At 46.0% G+C, this 23,477-nt stretch overlaps 1 protein-coding gene across 1 annotated transcript in view; it reads right to left on the bottom strand.

The window, feature by feature from the left end:
* Window positions 1-17,999, bottom strand: part of vcana (versican a) — a 76,315-nt gene extending 58,316 nt beyond the window's left edge. The window contains exons 1-7 of the mRNA XM_083783428.1: window positions 17,939-17,999; window positions 12,565-12,838; window positions 10,234-10,364; window positions 7,446-7,620; window positions 6,748-6,875; window positions 2,542-2,611; window positions 1,261-1,484 (exon numbers count right to left, since the gene is read on the bottom strand). Of these exons, the coding sequence (XP_083639554.1) occupies window positions 1,261-1,484; window positions 2,542-2,611; window positions 6,748-6,875; window positions 7,446-7,620; window positions 10,234-10,364; window positions 12,565-12,838; window positions 17,939-17,942 (1,006 nt within the window). The 5' untranslated portion in view covers window positions 17,943-17,999. The remainder of the gene's footprint in view (window positions 1-1,260; window positions 1,485-2,541; window positions 2,612-6,747; window positions 6,876-7,445; window positions 7,621-10,233; window positions 10,365-12,564; window positions 12,839-17,938) is intronic.
* Between the last annotated feature and the right edge of the window lie 5,478 nt (window positions 18,000-23,477).

A 23,477-nucleotide genomic window follows, 5' to 3' on the forward strand; every position in this document is an offset into this window, starting at 1 on the left:
TGACCTGTAAGTAGGGCTGGGCAATTAACCGGAAATATATCAAATGGATCTTTTAATCGAATCGATTAATCTAGGGGCCCTTTTATTTCTTAAATCAAAGAATCAACACGTAACACATGAACGTAATATATTTAATTAAAAAAAAATATATATATATATATATATTTTTTTTTACATGAATCCATAGTATCCAAGTATGTCGTGTCGCGATCTGCTACTTTTGCCCATTTCTGAATAGCCTACACTTTTGACCTTTGACCGTTTGTTTGTCCATTTGGTTCCATTTGTACACTCTCAGAGTTAAAGTTAAAAAGGAGAGCTTGTTCTTTACGGTCCTCCCTGAATGGATGGATGGATGAATGAATGAATGAATGAATTAATTAATTAATGCATGAATGAATGAATTAATGAATTAATGAACCAACCAACCAACCAACGAAGGAACCAGCAAACGAACAAACAAACAAACAAACAAACAATCGCACATAAAATCTGCTATACATTTCAGAGTCTGAAATAGGAAATATGAGGAGGGGAATAGAAAATCAAAAGGATCAACTCGTCATACTGTAAAGTATTATTATTATGATGATGATGATGATGATGCGTACAGGGTGTGGCAGCAATACAGTCAATACACAGAGGGGATGACATCACTGAACTGTACAATCCTCAGCATCGACCTAACTGTCCATGGCTGCTCCTTCTGACCACAACATGTCTCCTCAAATCTCCGTGTGATGTGGGACGAACGACAAAATATCAACCAAATATTATAGAGGCGTCACGCTGCAAAGAAAGATCAAAGGTTTATCACCACCGAAGTGAGACGTTTCCAGCCTAGTAGCGCAGAGGCAGGACTGCATGAGCTACCAGGCTGGAAATGGTCACACGTCGGTGGTGATAAACCTTTGATCTTTGATAGAGTGACGCGGTGTGCAAACTCTATATTTCATTGATGTTTACTCGTGCCCTGCACCTATATGCGCATTTCGACATTTCTGATGCTTTTGTTGCGTCGATAAACTACAATATAAACGTTGACACAGTAATCGCCACTGTTGGGCAGAAACCTCTTATCTCCATATTATTCTAACTTTTTGTGGGTTTTTTTTCCCCGTAAATTAACAACCTACTTAATCACACTAACAGCGTCATACAAAATCATAAAAAAATAAGCAAATCCACAAGCTCGAGACTTATATATATATATAACACCAACAGCATTTGGTGTATACATACAGTACAGTGAGCGTATACCTCTGAAGCAGTAAGCTCCCAGCTTGGTGATTGCCTGTGGGAACCCGGTCTGGTTCTTGAAGCGGTACATGGTGCGGACCCCCAGCAGCCCGCCGCCACACTGGGTGCGGGGCACGGCCACGGGGTGTCGGGCGCTGCCGTCGGACAGCCAGCCATAGTCGCAGCGGTCCAGACCCTGGCGCCACGCCGAGTGCAGCTGGCCCGGGGACGCCAGCGCGCCGTTCCTGTGATGGTGGGTTTCACACAGGTCGCAAAGGGTTAATGGGATTCATTGAGGCAGGCAGGCAGGCAGGCAGGCAGGCAGGCAGGGCAGGCAGGGCAGGCAGGGCAGGCAGGCAGGCAGGGAGGGAGGGAGGCAGGCAGGCAGGCAGGCAGGCAGGCAGGCAGGCAGGCAGGCAGGCAGGCAGGCAGGGAGGGAGGGAGGGAGGGAGGGAGGGAGGGAGGGAGGGAGGGAGGGAGGCAGGCAGGCAGGCAGGCAGGCAGGCAGGCAGGGAGGCAGGCAGGCAGGCAGGGAGGGAGGGAGGGAGGGAGGGAGGGAGGGAGGGAGGGAGGGAGGGAGGCAGGCAGGCAGGCAGGCAGGCAGGCAGGCAGGCAGGCAGGCAGGCAGGCAGGCAGGCAGGCAGGCAGGGAGGCAGGGAGGGAGGGAGGCAGGGAGGCAGGCAGGGAGGCAGGCAGGCAGGCAGGCAGGCAGGCAGGCAGGCAGGCAGGCAGGCAGGCAGGCAGGCAGGCAGGCAGGGAGGGAGGGAGGGAGGCAGGCAGGCAGGCAGGCAGGCAGGCAGGCAGGCAGGCAGGCAGGCAGGCAGGCAGGCAGGCAGGCAGGGAGGGAGGGAGGCAGGGAGGCAGGCAGGCAGGCAGGGAGGCAGGCAGGCAGGCAGGGAGGGAGGGAGGGAGGGAGGGAGGGAGGGAGGGAGGCAGGGAGGCAGGGAGGCAGGCAGGCAGGCAGGCAGGCAGGCAGGCAGGCAGGCAGGCAGGGAGGGAGGGAGGGAGGGAGGCAGGGAGGCAGGCAGGCAGGCAGGCAGGCAGGGAGGCAGGCAGGCAGGGAGGCAGGCAGGCAGGCAGGGAGGGAGGGAGGGAGGGAGGGAGGGAGGGAGGGAGGCAGGGAGGGAGGGAGCGAAGGAGGCAGACAGGGAGGCGGACAGATACATACTTTATTAATCCCAGAGGGAATTTCAAGATATTTAGAAACATTACAAAACATTAAAAAAAGCAAAAATAAGACATTTTAATTTGTATACAAACTTGCTCTGGTTATTAAAAAAAAAGACAATAATTGCCCTATACCTGTTTTTGCATTCTTGGTCAGCTTCCTCGAACGTCATTTTATGCGTCACCGGTGCGTAGAAGACTTCACCTAAAAGCAGTGGAAAAGCACAGCTGTTCATTCAGCACAAAGACTGAGGTGGACACATTTGAGGCTTTGACGCTTGATGTTCCTTTATACTTTGTTTTGCCTTCTACCTGATTTGACTTTTCTTTCTCCCCTTAACCCATTTTGTCCTGACGTCGAAATAAATAAATAAAAGTCTTCTGAAATAATTTGTGCCGCATTTTTACGATTTTTCAAAAATAGCAGACCTACAAGCTTGTAGCTTGTAGGTCAATAGCTAAAGTATAACAAAACGCTTAGTTAAAACACCAAAAGGGGTTCCCGCCCAGTTAAACTCTTTTTTTTTTGTAGCACTTTCAGATTTGTTTGGTTTTTATCCCGAACCTGGTTGTTCAGCTCTTAATCCTGACACCAAACTTCCTAATCTAATCCAATCTACTTTATTTATAAAGCACATTTAAAACAACCGTGTTTTGAACCAAAGTGCTGTATACTCAGTAAAAAAAAAAACGAATAAACCTAATAAACCAAATAATAATTAAACCTAATTACAGACCAAAAAGTCACAGCTGTTGTGCCGGGACTCTTGCCCAGACCTGTCTCCCACCATTCCCATGCAGGACAATAGCAGTGCATTCATTATGTGCACCATGCTGAGGTGGGATAGCAATGCTGACTATGTTTCCTGGCCATGCTCACTGCTTCCCCCTCTGTGGGTGAGAGTCAGGCAGCCTCATACTGTACCTCCACATCTGACATTAGGATTGACATTTATTTTTTACCAGCTGCAAGCTTGTGAAAGTCCCGACAGGAGATCGACAGGAGATCATTTTCTGCTGATCCTGCTCTGTCACCAGTTGGCAACACTGGTTGCCAAGCCTGCATATTTCCAGCCTAACGTGGATTAATTCACAGTTGCTTGCCTGGTTTGGTTTTTGGAGGCTGCTTAGCTTATTTCTGTCACGACAGTTGCCACCACTGGCAACAACCAATAACATCCCATCGTCTGCACGGCATGGCTAGTCGAGCAGTTCTGATTGGCTGCCTCGTCTCCAGCCATGTTGCCTCAGAATTCTTTATGGTCACTAATTTGAGCATAACAGCGGAGCGCAGCTAAAAAGTGGCATAACGTCAGCAGCAGACCCACAGATAATAATAATGCAGCTGGTAATTAATTGATTTAATCAATTTGGGCTTGTTTTCCTGCATCTCGTTGCAGAAGCCTCTTATCTCCATGTTCTAACTTTCTGTGTTTTTTTCTTTCTTTCCGTAAACGAATGCCCTACTTGATCATATTACATCAAAAGTATCAGATCCACAAGAGATGCTGTGCAAAGCAATGAATTTTGAGCTTGTAGATCTGATGTTTGATACTTTTGAATTTGAATCCTGAAAAGTAACTATTATGTCCATCCGACAGAGACAAGAACGTTTTCCTTATACAAAAAGCATTTATAAGGATTAGAAGTGACACAGGAAGGATTGTTGGATACAGAATAAACCACAAGACAGGGTTGACATTTTAACGGAGCGCTTGGCAAACCGTTCATGCCCATAGGACACCTCGAAATCTCAAGCCACTTCTGTTTAGTCATGGCTAGAAATGTGAAAGATCTACAAGCTCACAACACGTCTCAGAGGGTGGCTGTGGACAGTTCAGAAATGGCATGTTACCTCCACTCCCATGGAAACATAAATCAAAACCAAAAGGACGAGATCCTAATTGAAACCAAATAGCCGTGAAGGCGGGGTAAGTGAATGATTGGCATGTTTTCACTGGAGTTTGGGTGTAACATTTCAAAAGGGAGTCCACGCACAACAGTTTGGTTTGTGCGCCCCGTTTGATTTATCAACTATGTAAAGACGTCGCTTTAATTTCCTCCCGGAGGTCGAGCGTGTGAAGGAGGCCGTATTTTTTCATTAGATGTCATGAGACACGCACCATGGCACGTGTTATTTATTTGTATATTTGTTTGTTCTTTTGCAGAGGAGCGCCCTCTATGGTAGGGCTGGATGATATGACTTTTGTCTCGATTACGGATACAGGATGCCTTGATGTAAAAATGAGCTATTTTTAGACTGTCTTTCTCTCTCGCTCGCCACTTTCTCTCTCGGACAACAGTGATCGTCCAAATAAACATCAAACGTTAGAATGTTTGATTGAATCTTTGAACGTCCACCTACATTATACGCCATGCAGGATAATCTGGACGGACATTCGCTCTCGATCTAAGCAGGGGTGGGGAACCACCCTCCCCATTCTCCCCTTGGTTGTCGGGAGGGGTGTTTTGGTGCCTGACCCCAAGAATCCCTGAGGAGGATCCTTGGCTCTCAACAAAGACTCCATTCCATCTGCTGCTCATCCGAATGTCGTCACTAAGAGACTCACACTTATAACACAGATGTCCCCTCTACTGAACCATGGGGTGATCGATTTTATTATGGGACCGACTGGGCAAACTCTGGAAACCATGCCGAGTCTCCATCTCCTGTGTAAGACAGGGATTGTTTTTTTGTTTTTTTTTATATATATTTTTTTATCCCACGATTTTGTAACCCATTTTTCACCCCTGTGTCAATCATCTAATGTGATCCTGGGCTCTACACACCCTCCACCAACCTAGTCCCCATATATGGGGGACAAGGGGAGAGCAACGGACTTGAACTCATGCTTCCTTCATGCCTGAGTGTCCAAGTTGCTCCTTTACACCTGACAGGAGGGAGTTTCCCTGGTTGGACATAGCGCGTGGAAGGAACACGTTATTCCAACCAGTTCCTTTCCCCTCCATCAGGCGAAGACAGGGATTGTTAGAAACAGTCTGTGTGCGTTTGTGCATGCGTGCGTTTGTGCATACGTGCGTTTGTGTATGCGTGCGCCGTGCGTCTGTGCATGCGTGCGTCTGTGCATGCGTGCGTCCGAGCATGCGTGCGTCCGTGCACAGTCGAGACGAGCGGGTTCACAATATTATGAAGTGATTATGACGTGTCCTCAGAATGTCACTTCCTCTCATCATAATTTCTATGGTAAAAAGACTATTCGAGATTTGAACATTTACGTACTGTATACTATTTTGTATACTATTCACCTGGAGCCTGGATGGCTTGGTTTCAGGCTTAAAATAATTCATATTATTATTATAAAATATTACAAAATGGCTCATGCAGTATTGTCCAAACGTCAACGAGGCAGTGTGTGACTTCTTTCTATGAGGACTCAACGCCGAGGATTCAAATGCTTTTCCCCCTTGCGAGAAGGAAGTGGGTTGAGTGTTGGTAGGAAGCGTTTGGGTCAGGGGTGATAAACAGACGGATAGCCCATTTTGACCTGAGCACAGATTTGAGTTAAAAACGCTTTTCTTTTACGCCACATGTTCACGATTTTTCAAAAAAATTCCAATAGCTAAAGTGCAACAAAAATATTGAAAACACCAAAAGGGGTTCCCGCCCGAAATGGGATAAAGACCGCTTTGGCCGGGAGATGACAGGATCCGGGACTTCCCGACAGCCCCGTCGTTCCAGAGGCATCCGAAGCAATCATTATCGCATATTTGTTGGTGTCTCATTTTGAGAGGAGGAGGAGGTCTGATTTAGTGCGGAGAGAGTGAGACCGGCAGCCCGTCTCCCTCGCTCTCTGACGAGTTCCGTGGTCAAAAGCAATTTGCTTCGAGCACTGTCGCGCTTGAGGTCTGTCTCCGTGCGAACCGGAGAGGCTGCACGGTCAAAATCCTGATTCAACCTCGAGGAGGTAGATTAGGTTTTTGGTTACAAAGCTATAAAGCTCTATATTCGGGTAGAAATCCTTGCGTGTTTGCTCGGTAACAGGGGGTCTCCCTGTTTCTCCAACTCTTTAATACACTGACAGAACATACATTTTCAGGTCGGGATATCAATTTCACCCAGAGAGTGTACCCATTCGTCAGAGTCCTATAGCTCCTATGCTGTCAACAATTTATTTTGTTGTCGTTTCCGCAGCGCTTCCAATTTCGAACTTACGTTTATCCCGATAATCCGGTATATGGTTTTCTCTCTCCCGATTGGATCAAATTGACCCTGTGTAAAGTTTACAGGGTCAAATTGGTTTACACGGAGTGTAAACCAACGTATAGGCAGCCTAGACAATCGGAGCTTTCAACGGTCAGGGTTCTGGTTAACATGCTCACCGTCCAGCTTGTCCACGTAGCAGTAAACGTCGTAGCGTTCCGTGGGTTTCCTGAGACCGTACGTCCTCACCCCGGGTTTCGCCTGGAGGTTCCCGAAGCATCCGCGCCTGGGCTTAGTGATCGGGTATCTTCACATGGGGGGGGGGAGAGAGGAAGCATGGGGGAGTTAGTGAGGAGATCAACCTACTGCGACAACCCATTCTGGGTGCGGGAACCCCTTTTTGGTGTTGGCATCATGTCACGCTTTATAGCTATTGAAAAACAGCAGACCTGCAAGCTTGCAAGCTTGTAGGTCTGCTGTTTTTTGAAAAAAAATCGAAAGAAAGACTGACACGGAAACACAGCTTTTTCGGAAAACTGTCGGGATGTGCATAGAAGACACGTTTATAGAACCTGACCTCAGGTCAGAATGGGGTTTTAACCCATTCTGAACGGGAACCCATTTTGGTGTTAGCATCATGTCGTGCTTTAGCTATTTAAAAATAGCAGATCTACAAGCTCATAGCGCGCCACCAAGTGGCGCGCTACGAGCTCGTAGGTCTGCTGTTTTTTGAAAAATCTAATCGAACGACTGACATTTTTTTAGAATCTGATCTCGGGTCAGAATGGGTTAATCAGACCATAGTGTGTGTCCAGTGCGGAAACCTCGTATGAACCTGATCTCGGGTCAGAATGGGTTTTTTTTAAAACAGACTCACTTGACGGATTGGTCCGCCACCCAGCCCGCGTCGCAGTGGTCGAAGCCGTCCTCGTAGGCGGCCCTCAGCTGGTCGGACGTGGCTATGGCTGCGCCCACGTTCTGGCACGCCTGCACGGCGCCCGGGTAGTCCAGGCTGTACCTGCTGCTGCTGGCCCGGTAGTGGAACACCACGCCTGGAATGTAACACGCACGCACACACACACACACACACACACACACACACACACACACACACACCCTCACACACACACACACACACACACACACACACACACACACACACACACACACACACACACACACACACACACACACACACACACACACACACTTTAGCCACTTAGCAGACAATCTTCATCCAGAGCGACATAGAACGTACACATAGAATACAGAGAGGCCAGTGTATAGCAAAACCCAAGAACCATATAGCATCAGTCAATGGCTCAATATATATATATATACCGTCGAAAATAATAATGTCTATACATCGGAAAACCAAAGGACGACTCCAGGTGTAGCATGTGATCTAATTGTCGCATTTTAACATGTGGTCAAAGAAGCAGCTATCTGAGTGTAACCAAAACATGAAAACTAATGTGACCAAAGTATGCCCGTGTGGTCGTCAAGTATCAATTGAACAGAAGAAGGCAGGGCGGGACACACACACACACACACAGATATTTGTTAATAAAAAAAAAACTAAAACAAATACAAAACAAAAACACATAATCATCGGCAATCTGTTGAACCTATAACTCTTCCTCAGCTATGTGACAAGGCACACACCATGCGCTGAACGCCGTAAATCTCGGAGTTTCTCCGTAAAGTGAGGAGGCTCTGCGACAAAACCGAACCGCGATGAGTCAAATAGTCTGCACCTCACCACAAATGAACCAGATGACTAGGGGTGATTTAGGACGATGCCACAGCCCCGAAAATCCCCATATTTGTGGACAGCAAACAGGCGCAGAAGTCACGATTGATGATGCTAATTAACATTGCAGATAGTTTGTAGCGCAGAGGCGTGTGGATTATGTCCCAAAACTATCCCCGCCCTCCACCCATGTTTTCTACATGCCCTGAGATACATGAATTATTATGTCCGCAATTCCCCCTACTCCAGTGAGAGCACAGGGTGCGTAGCGCTAGCGTGGCATCGTGAGATGAAACCGCACGCCATGTTTCCATGTGAGTGTGGACAAAGAGGCTATTGCTAGCAAGAAAATAGCCGCTATTGCACGCTCACAAACATGGGGCTTTGCTAGCAAAGATTACACAAGCAAGCCTAGATCTAGGCCAGGGCATGGCTATAGCGAAAATATAGCCAGGCTACAAAAAACAGGACCCTGATTTAATGGCAGAACTTTGCACCCATGGCGCATGGTCTTGCCCAATTGTATACTACTGTATCTATGGCGCAACACGCCTTGAAATAGCATTAATTAAACACATTGATTAATTAATCACATTGACGGCTGCAATCACCTTTAAGAAGGCGCACAAGGAGGATGTTCTATAATATATTATAGCGACAATGATTGGCCAATGTCCTCGTGCAAGAAATGCAAGCGCGCCAGATTAAAATCTATGGGAGCGGAATCAATAATGTGGAATCAATATGACGAAGTCAGGAGATGGCGGGGGAAACAAAAGCTGATCTCTCTGTGCTCATCGAAAAAACGTGTCCAAAACGCAGCTAAAGTGTTGCTGGCGTGCAGTCAGAATCATCATCGGGGCCTAAATGTCTCCTCGTGTATTCACTCTCAAGGGACATCTGTGATGTCTTGATATATCAACTTAATATTCACACGCTCATTCACAGTCAGCGCCTCCCACTGCGAGGCGTTGTGAGCTTGTAGGTCGACTATTTTCTAAAAATGTTGCCTCTTTCTTATGTATTATTTGACAATTTTTCCTTAAATGTACAGCCTTTTTTCCTTAAATTGTCAGAAAAGTGTTGATCAACTTATACTGTATAGTTGATTTGTTTACTTGTCGAGTGATGAAGCAATGTTGCACATTAAGCTAATCATCTGAGCACAGATGAACACACCGCTCTCTCAGTCCAATGACTATCTTCTGATAACGATCACATGGCAACCGCCCGGCAACAGCCCTGGCATTTGCCCGGCAACCGCCTCAGCAACCGTCCCATGGGAAACGCGCCGGCAGCCGCCCACCCCTCCCCCCCGGTGACCAACCCGGGAACCGCTCGGCAGCCGGCCCGGTAACATCCCGGCAAACCGCCCCGGCAAACCCCAGCAACCACCCCTCCGACCGCCCAGTAACCGCCCAGTAACCGTCAACCACCTCACATGTGTAAAAAAAAACTGTTGACATCTCATTTGGCAGAAGGAGAGAGGTTGCATGAGTTCACCCTCAAAGTGCTGAATTCCCAAACCAACCAACATGTTTCATGTGTTTTACCACCAGCTGTCTGTCCACGCAGCACTCAGTCACATTAAAACACCATGCTCTGTCTTTCTTTCTTTCTTTCTTTCTTTCTTTCTTTCCCCCAATTTTAATTTACATTTAATTTGTACATTCTCTGGTATAGGGTGTGGATCACTGGTTCTCAAAGTGGGGTCCAGGGACCCCCCCCCCCCCCCCCAGGGGTCTTTGAAGGGCTCCCAGGGTGTCCCCCCAGTAAAAAAGGGCTGATATAGTTACAGGTCTTAACCTATATGAGTATTCAATGAATTGGGGTTAAACGGTAATAATAAACCGAATAACCACTAAGGATATATTGGACGTGGACGTGGACGGGGAAGGAAAGGAAGTCTCACCGTTGACGTCGAGGTTGACGGTGTCCTGGGTGTCGTCGATGCCGTACATGACCTCACAGCGGTATGTGCCGGCGTCGCTGGCCCGCAGTTTGACCACCGTCAGCGAGGCGTCGCCCACGTCCTCCGGGTGGCTGTGGAGGGGACGGAGGAGAAAATTAACTCATTAAAGAAAAGGCTCAAACATGGGGTCTTCAACAGGGAGGTCCGTGAAAACCCTAGGGCGGGCCACCAAATATCTGTGGGATGGGATTATTCTTAACCACTTGAACCCTAGAATGCCTATTCCGAGGAGACCTTTAAGCAAAAAATAGCAGATCTACACCACTTCACCACTTTTCAACCTATTTTCATATAATAGGTCCTCGGTAATAATCATGATAAAATGGCGCAATTTTGTTCTAGGCCTACTCGGTCTGTGTCTCATAGGAGGGCTGTGGGCAGTTTAGAAACCGTCCTCCAGTGACATCATCATTAGGCAGATTTTTCTTTTTAAACAATATCTTTTTACAAAAACGTTTAGATTTGTATTATCGTGAGAACGATGGCTTCCATTTTCCGCATTGCAACTTTTCAGGACTAGAAAGCCTGCAGTTTCTATTAGCTTGGATTCCCCATCGATGATGTCACTGGAGGACGGTTTCTGAACTGCCCACAGCCCTCCTATGAGACACAGACCGAGTAGAACAAAATTGCGTCATTGTTTTTCTCCAAAAGTGGTGAAGTGGTCCTCTAAGCTCTCAGCTAAGGGGTCCTTGGTCTAAAAGGCCCAAACTGCAGCAATGCAACTCCTTGGAAGTCCTTGCAACAAAACTGTTTTAAAGGACCAATGCAACTCCTTTGCCTCTGTCATCGGGGATACTGGTAAATGGTAAATGGTGCATTTATATAGCGCCTTTATCCAAGGCACTTTACAGAGATTGTGCATTACATTCACCCATTCACACACACATTCATACACCGATGGCAGCGGAAACCATGCAAGGCACCAACTAGCACATCGGCAGCAATTAGGGGTTCAGTGTCTTGCTCAAGGACACTTCGACAGTAACTCTGGGGGAGTCCGGGTTCGAACTGGCAACCTTACGGTTACCATCCAGGCACTCTACCCCTGAGCCACCGCCGCCCTATACTGTTTGCATGCAACTATACATGCCACCACTCGCAACCGTATGGTTTGCGAGGAGTTGCATGGCGAACCGTCGGTGCGGTTTGGGCCTGAAACAACCACCACCGCCAGTGGCGTACACAGACATTTAGAGGGGCAGGTGCTCAAATGAAAAAAAAGGGCACCTTGTGCAGCGGGTGGAACCGGCTGGTTGCCTTAACCCATTTTGGGGCGGTAACCCATTTTGGTGTTAGCATTATGGTATGCTTTAGCTATTGAAAAATAGCAGATCTACAAGCTCATAGCGCGCCACCAAGTGGCGCGCTACAAGCTTGTAGGTCTGCTATTTATTTATTTTTATCGAAGAACCACTGACATAGAAACATATAGCTTTAGATTGTGGGGGCCTAAATAATACAGTAGAAGCGTTTTTATCAATAATTAGTGTGGTTGCCCGAATGGGCAACCAGACTCTTGTAATTGTGACACTTTATTAGTGTGGTTGCCTGAAGGCAACCATACTATTGTTTTTGTGACCTTTTATTTATCTTCTTCTTTTTCTTCAGATGTCCTGTTACTCCTCCCACAGTTTTTGACTTGAAATTGTAATTGGCTGGCAATATTAGTGGGAGGGGCATATGTAAGCCACTGCAGCAACCACACTCTGCAATTTTTTTAAATTGCGAATTTTCTGGTTGATCCATGTCACCATGGTCCACACACTACAAATTAAAGGAGAAATCCATGCTAGAATGCTTTCTTATCTTTCTTACCTTTCTTTGACCAAAGAGGTCCAGGTGTTTTTTTGTGCAAAAACTCCTTATTGGCTATTTTCCCTACCATAAGCCCTCGATGAATTGCATTGCATTGAATGGGAATTGAATGGGGCTATGGGGTGTTGTGCTAATTCGCTTATTTCCATCGAAATAAGTAGTAAAGTGTGCCGCTTGGGATATTATTTACATTATGAAGAGATGATATATACAAAAAATATATAATTTTGAGAGATGGAAATAAGCGAATTAGCACAACACCCCATAGCCCCATTCAATTCCCATTTAATTCAATGCAACTAATTTAGGGCTTATGGTAGGGGAAATAGCCAATAACGCGCTTTTGCACAAAATAACACCTGGACCTCTTTGGTGGGGACGTAACAACTACAAAGAAAGGTGAGAAAGCTTTTTAGTATGGAATTCTCGTTTAAGAAAAAACCATGGACTCACCTCGGGACGGACACGCGGTTCCTGAAGACGGAGCCTATCTTGATGACGCCGTTCTGCGCCACCAGCACGGTGGACTCCACCTCGCCCTCCATCTTGGTCCACTTGATGCGCAGGTAGTCCCGGGCCTCCTGGGGGGCGAGGGCCGTGCCGTTGGCGAGCACGAGCAGCGCGGGCGCCGACGTGGGCATGGTGGAGAAGAAGCACGGGAGGTTGACCTTCCCCGAGAGGGACCCGCTCACCGGCCGCACCATCGTCAGCGTGTTGTCGGCGGCGGCTGTGCGAGCGACAAGCAAGCAGGCAAACAAAGAGACGGCACGGAGCGTCAACACAGTGTTCATTTCAAGGCAGCTATAAAACGTACTGTGACGTTACGTTGTTTTCTTTTTTTACTGACAAAAAACTAAATGAAGACTAAGTCACGATGACTAAGACTAAGAGCATATACGATATACATCCAAAGGCAACAGCAAAAACACAGAATAATGGCAGGTCGGTTCAATCCCAGCTAGCTCGGCGCGAATCACTACAGAAGGATCAGGATTCATTTCACTTTTGTTTGTTTCCGGTCCCGCCCCCATGTTGCGGAACAGCAAAGTGAAAGGAGAGATTAAGTGACACTATTGCGTCATGTTATCTTATCATCAAATAAGGACCCCAAGCCCGCTTTTCTGACGCGCCGTCATTCCGACGCACTCAATACTGATGATATGGTATATATTCAAAGCCCCCAGTGAAGTCAAATATCAATCGTCGTGCTGCTGTCGCAAGTAAGTTACACAACACGGACTGTTCTCAGCACGTGGGGAATCTAGGAATGCTTGAGACCAGCTGTGATTAACAGTTAATAATTTAGCAGATCTCAGGTCCGTGCTAATCAATACATTGATGCACTGCAGCTGTGGGTGCTTAATTTAAGTTGAGTCATAACAATCCACAGTTGGACATAACTGGTATAGTATTGAGTTATTTGTATATTCCGAGGGATTATGTCACTAAGCATTGTAATTCTCACCAGCCTGTAACAAGCTGTAAACATTTAGCTCATAACATGACACAAGTTGGTACTTGGTAGGCTACTAGGCTATTCTATAAATATGGCTGAATGTTTAGCTCAGCTGTAAAACATAACTGTGGCATAATGTTATTATTATATTATTATTAGTTACTGTCAAAGATTATTCCATTTAGTGCTATAGTATGTGGTTTGTTGTGGTATTATGTCTCTCACTAGTCTAAGCAGCAGTGGTTCCCTATGGAGACACAAAGGAGACTCTTTGTGTCTCCATAGGGAACCACTGCTGGTCATCGAATTATTGCCGTAGGAATGTGACCAAAAAATAAGAAATCCATGAATTCAAGTCTCCATGGGGTGAGTAATCAATAGAAAATAAGTTATTTTGGGGTTGAACTATCCCTTTAAACCTGACCTAAAATGTCAATCATACATTTTGTCGATTATAAAATCTTTTCACATTTTTGGACAAAAAAACATGCTTCTCAATTATTCGATTAATCAAAAAGAAGTTACAGAATAATCTCTAAGAAGATAACCTATAGTCGCAGCCCTAACACATTATTAACCACATGAACCTGACAGACAGACAGACAGACAGACAGACAGACAGACAGACACAGACAGACAGACAGACAGACAGACAGACAATCACAGAGGAATGTGATTAAAATCTGATTAGAGAGAGAGAGAGAGAGAGAGAGAATCACTTTCCATGTTTCCATGTGGTTTTGTGCTTTTTAGACTGCTCAAATCAATTAGATTCCAGTCTGGTTATATATGCCACAAACAAATCTGATTCAGGATGTGAACACACCGGTGAGACCTGTGAAGGCAGTAAGGAATTAGAGGCCCAATTTCTTTCCAATATGGCCTGCATAGTGTGCATACAGAACCTATTCGAAACAAATCTCCAAAACATTGTGTGTTTACCACCATAAGTATTTGTTTCTTGGCGTACTTCAAACATAACCGGATATAAACACGGATGTTTCATGCTGGGACGTGGTCATCGCGTGGAGTCGCCGTTCTGTTATGACGTGTGTAACACACTGTAGACAGGGAGTGACCGCTGCTCGCAGACGTTTAATAAACATACATACATGATGACCCCAAAATGACTCAGAGAGTCACTCCTTGTCCTCATAACCATGGGCGTGGGAACCATAGTGGAACAGCAGCTGTAGTGTAGTTCATGTTTAATGTTTCACTGTGAAGTACACGATTATAGCTAGGCACGTACAGCAGCCATGTTGGAAAGAAATTGTCTCTCTTCCTTCCTTTTTTTGTTTGTTTATTTTTTCTTCTTTTACCAATTATTGGCATTTCAATACAGATGATTTCTGAGGGGCGCTAGCTTTGAGTGTTTGTGTAAACACAAAACACTGAAGACAAAAAGTGAGGACGCAATGTGACTGGCCAGAATGCGATCGTGTGTGATGATGTTGGCATGACTCACTTCACACGGGTGTGATTTTGCATACTAAGATTGAATTCACAAATCTTACATATTTCATTGTGATTATGTACTGCACAATGCACAGATGCATTGCACGTGCATCTGTACACTCTCACAGTGAAATATAGACACTGCTGGTTTCGCCGTGTATCAGCTCAGCTGTATTCTATGTGCACATACAGTACTACACCTCCATAAAATGCCCTTAAAATATACAGCGGTGTACCGCGTATTTGTGTCCAGTCAGTAGAGCTCTCGCCTATGGACCACAAGGTCACGGCTTCGACACTGGACACCGCCAACTCAGTGTTATGAGTAGCATGGCTTGGGTAAAGTAGTGGGAGCTGATGGTACAGTAGGTGTTGCACTGCACCTCAGCTCACTGATGGTAGGTGTTGCACTGCACCTCAGCTCACTGATGGTAGGTGTTGCACTGCACCTCAGCGAGCTGATGGTAGGTGTTGCACTGCACCTCAGCGAGCTGATGGTAGGTGTTGCACTGCACCTCAGCGAGCTGATGGTAGGTGTTGCACTGCACCTCAGCGAGCTGATGGTAGGTGTTGCACTGCACCTCAGCGAGCTGATGGTAGGTGTTGCACTGCACCTCAGCGAGCTGATGGTAGGTGTTGCACTGCACCTCAGTGAGCTGATGGTAGGTAGGTGTTGCACTGCACCTCAGCAATCCATCTCTCAGGGGTCTATAGCGCCATTGTAACGGGGACAGAATCCCAGTGTTCTCAGACAATAAAGCCTCTTAATACACTGAAATATATATATATATATAGCAATGCACTGGAAATATAAATATGCACTGAAACGTAACAATGCATTGCAATAAAGCAATACACTGAAACACGGCAGAGGGTATATGGACGTGACATCATCATCCACGGAAGTCATGCAGGAACGCCTATACTGACTGCATACGTACAGAAAAAGTCCTATCTGATTGCATTAAACAACATTAAACTCACTTTGCAACTCGCTCTGCCACTCATTTCATGCATGTGCATATACCCTCTACTGCACACAGATATGGCTGGAAAAGGTATACCAATGCACTGAAATAGGCTAAACAGGCACTGCTGTGCTTCCTATAACAGCCCCAGTTTTGTGAAACCTCAAACCTCCTGATGTCTGAGCTCTGACAGGGCCCGATCAAAAGCTGCTCATGATGCAGCAGAAACAAACTGCCAGAGTGCAGACGTTCATTTGGTCGACCGTTCACAATCGCCTGCTGGAATGTCCTCTCCGCGTTTGACCACGAGCCTCATGAGTCAAGCCCATTCACTGCATCAAACATGGAAGCCCTAAAAAAAACCGCGGCTTAAAAAAACCACTCCTTAAGAAACCATTTCAATTAAAGCACGTCATTTCATTATCGTCACAACACCGCTCTGCTCCGGGGTTCTTATGGGTGTGTGTGTGTGTGTGTGCGTGTGTGTGTGTGTGTGTGTGTGTGTGTGTGTGTGTGTGTGTGTGTGTGTGTGTGTGTGTGTGTGTGTGTGTGTGTGTGTGTGCGCGCGACGGAAACGAGCTATAGCGCCCAGCACCAATAAACTCCCGGAGAGACCACGGCCCGCTGACTCGACCCAGACAGACAGACAGACAGACACGACTCCTCACTTCCAAGCGGACCTGAATCACTGCTTTTTTTTACCCACGTGGAGAGAAGTGATCGCATCCTGACACTGCACTGTTTCAGTTTGGGGGATGGTGTTTGGGGGGGGGGGGGGGGGGGTTGGGGGACGTGGTTAAAGGGGTGTAGGCCGGGGTGGGGGATGGGGTTTGTGGGGGGGGGGGGGGGGGGGGGGGGTGTTTGGCTCGTGGGGAACAATGCGGGGAATGCTGTGTGGAAACCAGCAGTGGGACGGAGCCGGGCCCAGGGAGGGGGGGGGGGCTTTAAAACAGACCACCTTATTAAGGTGAAGAGGTGAAAAGCAGCTGTCCGCTCCAGACTGGGACAGGATGACCGAGCTATAGGGGTCTAATTGGAAGGTGGTTTTGGGGTCCGTAATGCCCCCACGAGACCAGAGGGAACAGCTGGGAGGGGAGGAGGGCAGAGAAAGCCCCACGCCGCTCTCTCCCACTGCTCCGTCCATGAGCGCTCGACATTTGTTTACTTAACCCGTTCGGCGCAGGAGCCCCTGTTGGTGTTTTTAGTATTATGTTGTACTTTAGCTGTGGCAAAATAGAAGATCTATACGAGCTTGTAGATCTGCTATTTTTGAAAAATCGTGAAAATGTGCCACAAATCTTTGAATATATATTCTTTCAGAGCGAATGTTTTTAACTCAAATCTTTGCTTTCGGGGGGGGGGGGGTCCCTGGAACAACATATTTTCAGATGGGGGTCGGCGGCCAATTACATATAGTTTTTGGGGTCCTTGACATGAAATAGTTTGAGAACCGCTGATATAGAAACATTGTTTTTTTTTCCAGAAAACTGTGATTTAGATTTCTTTTTTAGAATCGGCCTCAGGGTTAAATAACTTGTTCACCCTTCAATCATGGAGCAAGGTGACCACCTGATGACCTCAATGAATTGCGACACAAACAAAGGTGCCTTGGAGCCTTCATTTAACAACGTCGGCAAGAGTATTATAGCAGACAGATGTGGAAAGATTTCAGGATTCTCAGAACAAGAGATGATGGCGCGTGTGTGTGTGTGTGTGTGTGTGTGTGTGTGTGTGTGTGTGTGTGTGTGTGTGTGAGAGAGAGAGAGAGAGAGAGAGAGAGAGAGAGAGAGAGAGAGAGAGAGAGAGAGAGAGAGAGAGAGAGAGAGAGGAGAAACACGAACACGCGTACACAGACAGACAGACAGACAGACAGACAGACAGACAGACAGACAGACAGACAGACAGACAGACAGACAGACAGACAGACAGACAGACATGAACTCACCCATGGTAGTTGCAGCTTGACAGACACAGAATAACCAGAGGATGTGTTTAATATTTACGGTTATCATCTGTTGGGGACAAAACATACACACGCATTAGTACTACTGTACACATACTGTACACATAATGTTTTTTGTGTGTTTTTTATGGTTTGAAATTTAAATAACAATGAATGAAAGCAAAAACATAAAGCGACCCCTATAACAACGTATCTGACTGTGACTCACACAGTTATAGGTCCTGAGTACCCAGTGTTTGGCAAGCAGTGTTTTCTCTTTTTTTTTTAGAGGGGTTTGCTGCCTGTCTGCACTGAGGTGAAACATGAACGTGGGTGTTTGGTTTTGTCTTCTCTATAAACTAAGTGACAGATTGGACACAGTTAAACCATGCCTGGTCTGGACTCTTTGGTGGGATTTCCTTATGCTCTGTGCGTGTGTGCTCGTGCGTGCGACTGCGTGCGTGCATGCGTGTGTGCGTGCGTGCGTGCGTACTTGTATTACTACAATAATTGTGTGTGCCAATGGTCCCACAAGTATAGTGAATTAGAATCATTTGAGGATTACAATTAGGACCAATTAGGACCAGACTCAGGTTGGGGTTATAGGGTCAGACCTTTAGAGGTGTTGGGGGTCATGCCATGGTTATCCCATTTCGAATCTGAGATCAGATTTAAAGAAAATGTCTTCTGCACATCCTGACAGTTTTCTGAAAAAGCTATGTTTCTATGTGTCAGTCGTTTCTTTGATTTTCTAAAATAGCTTGTAGATCTGCTATTTTTCAATCGCTAAAGCATAACATGACGCTATAACACCAAAAGGGGTTCCCGGCACAGAATGGGTTTTAAAGAGTTCTGCTGATTATAGGTGCCGGCGGTGTCCATTGGCGTCGCACGCCGACAATAGCTCAACGGTGCCATATCGTGGCACCTTCTGGACATGTAAACGGCGTACTATTTCCGGCACACAACAACACCTTGTCCTTCATCCACCTCCTTGGGTTTATAACCCTGACCGACCATAAGGCTTGTTGTCCTATACATGTGGATGTGTCCTCACAAGTATATGCGACGATACAAGCGCGCGAGCGTGTGTGTGTGTGTGTGTGTGTGTGTGTGTGTGTGTGTGACTGTGTGGTGGTCTGTCTGTGGGGCATGTGGGGGTCTGTTAAGAGGTCTCTAAAGGCGTGGGTGGGCTGTCAGGGGGGGGGGGGGGTGTGCCCTCATCTGCACTCACTGTGTAAACACTGCGTCCATTAAGAACCCTGTCGCTAAACCAGTGGTTCTCAAAGTGGGGTTCCGGGGACCCCCAGGGGTCCTTCGGGGGGGTCAAAGTGGATGAATTGTTTTTCCTTTTTTTTTTTTTTTATGCCAGATGAATCCTCAGTTTATCAGAGAGTACCAGACCCTTAAAGGTCCATCTTGAGAAACAGTGCCTTCATAACACACACAGAAACGCACAAATGCACGCACGCAACGCAACCACACACACACACACACACACGTGCGCGCACACGCACACACACACACACACACACAAGCACGCATGCGCTTCTCTGACATTTGAATAAAGCAAAAGAGAAAGGAGAAAAAAAACCCGACGTCAGTTCAGATGGCAATAAAATTGTTCTGATCTCCAGTCTAAATATCTGGGGATGAGTGTGTAAAATGTCTGCGATGTGTTTCCAACACACACCCATAGACCCTGATGAGTCAATGCGGTTCCCACCCACAAGAAGAAGAAGAAGAAGAAGAAGAAGAAGAAGAAGAAGAATGAAGGGATCATGGAAAAAAATTAAACTCATGGGAAGGACTCCCTCCGGACCAGAGCTATAGGGAAACACAGTCTGGGGACTAACTGGGACTCCAGTCCCATTCTGACCTGAGATCAGATTCATACGAGGTTTCCACTGGACACACACTGGTCTGATGAACCCATTCTGACCTGAGATCAGATTCTAAAAAATGTCAGTCGCTCTTCGATTTTTCAAAAATAGCAGACCTACAAGCTCGTAGCGCGCCACTCGGTGGCGCGCTATGAGCTTGTAGATCTGCTATTTTTCAATAGCTAAAGCATAACACGATGCTAACTCCAAAATGTGTTCCCGTTCAGAATGGGTCAAGTGGACCTGATCTTTCTATAGCCATCCATCAATCTGACTGGGAACTATAGTACCTTTTGGAACCCTGAATACCTTTTTTTTGGGGATGTGTACTGTATACTGACATCCCACATACACAAAAAAAAGGCATGCAGGGTTCCCGAAAGGGAAACCTGCAGTCCGTCCAACTGGGAAGTGGGAACGAAAGCCCCCCCAAACAAGTTCTGATGCAACAGCTTTTGGGATTGTATGGGAAATCGAAACGTAGCCTAAATGCGTGATGCAAGTTCCTTTTTTTTTACTCCTGTGTTTTGCAGCGACTATCTTACAGTTTGGGCTATAGAGCGTCGCAGTCCCTCCCCCTTTCAGAACAACGAGTGGCCCAGGAAATGAGTCTCAATGCATTTTCCTCATAGACATTTCAGAAAGTATTTATTTAAAGACCTTTTTACGCCGCGGACAAAGCCAACTCTTGTCGTGACAAATCACGACAACACACACAAATATTCGGGCCAAACAAATAATTAGACAGTAGAAAAAAAGAACGGCAGGTTACAACACTTTTTTTTGTTGTTTTTCTTCTTTGTAATTATTTGTTTGGTCCAAAATATTGTGTGCGTTGTCATGATTTGTCACGACAAGAGTTGGCTTCGTACGACGCTTAAAAGGTCTTTAAATAAATACTTTCTGAAATGTCTATGAGGAAAATGCATTGAGACAATGCATCATTTCTTGGGCCACTCGTTGTTCTGAAAGGGGGAGGGGCCTGCGACGCTCTATAGCCTCCTGTAATGACACTATGTCCTACCGTTCGATCACGTCATGCCTATTCTCTATATCTGTTGCCAGTGGCGTGCACAGATAGACACTAGGGGGTGCTAGAGCACCCCCTGCCCTTTTGGCAATTTTGCTCTTAAAAAAAGTTTTCTTTTTTTTCTTAATTTGTAGTGTGTGGACATGGTGACATTGATCAAACCTTGATAAAAAAAACGCTTCTACTATATTATTTAGGCCCCCACAATCTAAAGCTATGTTTCTATGTCAGTGGTTCTTCGATAAAAAAGCAGACCTACAAGCTCGTAGCGCGCCACTATGAGCTTGTAGATCTGCTATTTTTCAATAGCAAAAGCACCAAAATGGGTTCCCGCCCCAAAATGCGCTGCACAAGGTGCCCTTTTTTCACTTGAGCACCTGCCCCTCTAAATGTCTGTGCACGCCACTGTCTGTTGCCGTTACTGCACATAGGGAGTGACCCTATAGGTCTATACACGACGTACGTCGCAGACACAAAAACAAACAGAGTGACGAGAGTCGATATTATTGATATATGATATATTATTGATATAGCGGAGTATAGCGGTGTCATGTAAATGAACGCCGGTCATCGTTCCAGTGCGGTTTCTTGTTAGCTCGTCTTTGCAGTTAATCCGACTGTGTGCGACTCCCTGCCGACACTAATCAGTACACCTGTGCCACCATGTGTCCAATAGCAATGCACTAACCCCAAGTGATATGCCAAACAACATAAAGGGCTCCCCCCCCCCCCACCCACAGCTTATTTTCTCCGCCCAGGCCGAAGGCATATAGGCCAAGTTATAGCGCCACCATGAGGCCGATGTTTTGTATACTACTCCTACAGATTGTATCCATAATTCCATAATTATACGTCGCGCAAATCGGTACACCCTATCTCTATAGTCATGTGATCAGCACGGATCTGTCCGATTTTCCATTACTCCGTGCCGATTGGCCTGAGATTGCCTTCCGCAAAGTCTGCGGGATTGGTCCGTTTGGAACAAAATGCCTCAAATCACGAACACAGCGTGCGGTTTCTGTGAAAGCCGCATGTGTATACGCGCACATTCCCACTTGAGGCTGAGGAGGAAATGGTCTTTGTAGTCATAGCGATCAAGACCCATCTGTGTGATTCTTTCATATTATTCTATTGCGCTTGGCTAAGATTGACACTATAACGTTTGCAGGTGTGCCCCATTTTGAACAAAAAGAATGCCTCAAAACACAGCGTCCAGTTGCTGTGACACCTTTCTTGCACTCACATTTCCACTGCGTTGGAGGAACAATTAATGCCACCAGGACTCAGGCACATTAAAAAAAAACATCACCAACGTTCCTGACCTGGTGGAGACCCATGTGCTCCGAGGAGCACTTATTCTAGTTTTACTGGACTGTAACTGTACTGTGCCGACTCATGGCGACTGAATCGCCCCCCTGCAGGATCAATCGTGAATGATGATTAATTTTGATGAATTGAAAACCTATAATATAGGGCCCACCATTTTCAACTGTGAGTGGACGACACCATAAAGCATTACCATATATTATTATGGTAATGCTTTATGGTAATGCTTTTCCACTCACAGTTAACACTTTTTGTATTGAGTTGTACTTGAAATGTACTGTAATTCTGTCCACACATATAGATCGATTAGTGATGTTTATAGAACAAATGATAGAGACTATAGCAATAGGGCAACTCCCAAATTGCCAATTACTCTCAGTGGTTCTCAAAAGAAGGATAAATATCCCTGAGTGTACAGAATTGAACCAAATGGAACCAAACGGGTCAATTTGGTTCCCTCTGTATATACTCTCAGAGGTGTAACGCACAGGATTCGAACTCAGTCCAATATCTTACAACCACTAGACCAAAGAGATATATGGACTAAAGGGGAGATATTAGACTTTTAAGTCCATCAGACTGAGGCTATAGATCTGAGCCACTCTGCTGCACAGACACTGTATAAGGGTCTCACTTTTGAGAAGCACTTCTGTCAAATAAATATAGACTATAGCCTAATCTAAGAATGTGATTTGTTCCAGACTAGTGCACATGAGGCTATTATATGACGCATGCTTGGCAAAAAAACCAAACACCTGTTGCTTCGGGGATGCTGTGTTGTGTTGTCTATTCATATGTGAGCGTGTGGTTTAAGTCGATTATAACCCTGTCATTAATCCACAAAGTAAAGATTTTTTTCAGAACAAAATGTGTTCTGTTAAAAAGCTAAAGCTATGCGTCGTGATAGAAATTATGGAAATGTTCAGTAAACTAGGGGTCTCTCTCTCTCTCTCTCTCTCCGGCTCTTTAATAAACAGAAAACACTTTTTCAGGCTTTCAAGTTGCCAATTTCGTCCAATCAGGAGACAGAACGCATTTATCAATTAAGTTAGTTTTGTATATTATTTCCAATTTCATCCTGTATGCCCGTCCCCTTTCCTGATAGGCTATTGGAGTTTTCTGTTAATGAAGAGCAATGATTACCATCATTAGCTTTTATTTTAACAGCTAAATCCAGCATCCCAGCCGATTGCGCAGCAGCAGCATCCCTGATCTTGGGGAAACATTCGCCCTCAAATAGCATGACTATAAAAGTACAAGCTCACAGCTGAGCTTGTAGATCGGCTATTTCCTGCGAGGTTTA

Source organism: Protomyctophum parallelum, assembly GCF_964188405.1.
Source record: "Protomyctophum parallelum genome assembly, chromosome: 15".
NCBI lineage: Eukaryota > Metazoa > Chordata > Actinopteri > Myctophiformes > Myctophidae > Protomyctophum > Protomyctophum parallelum.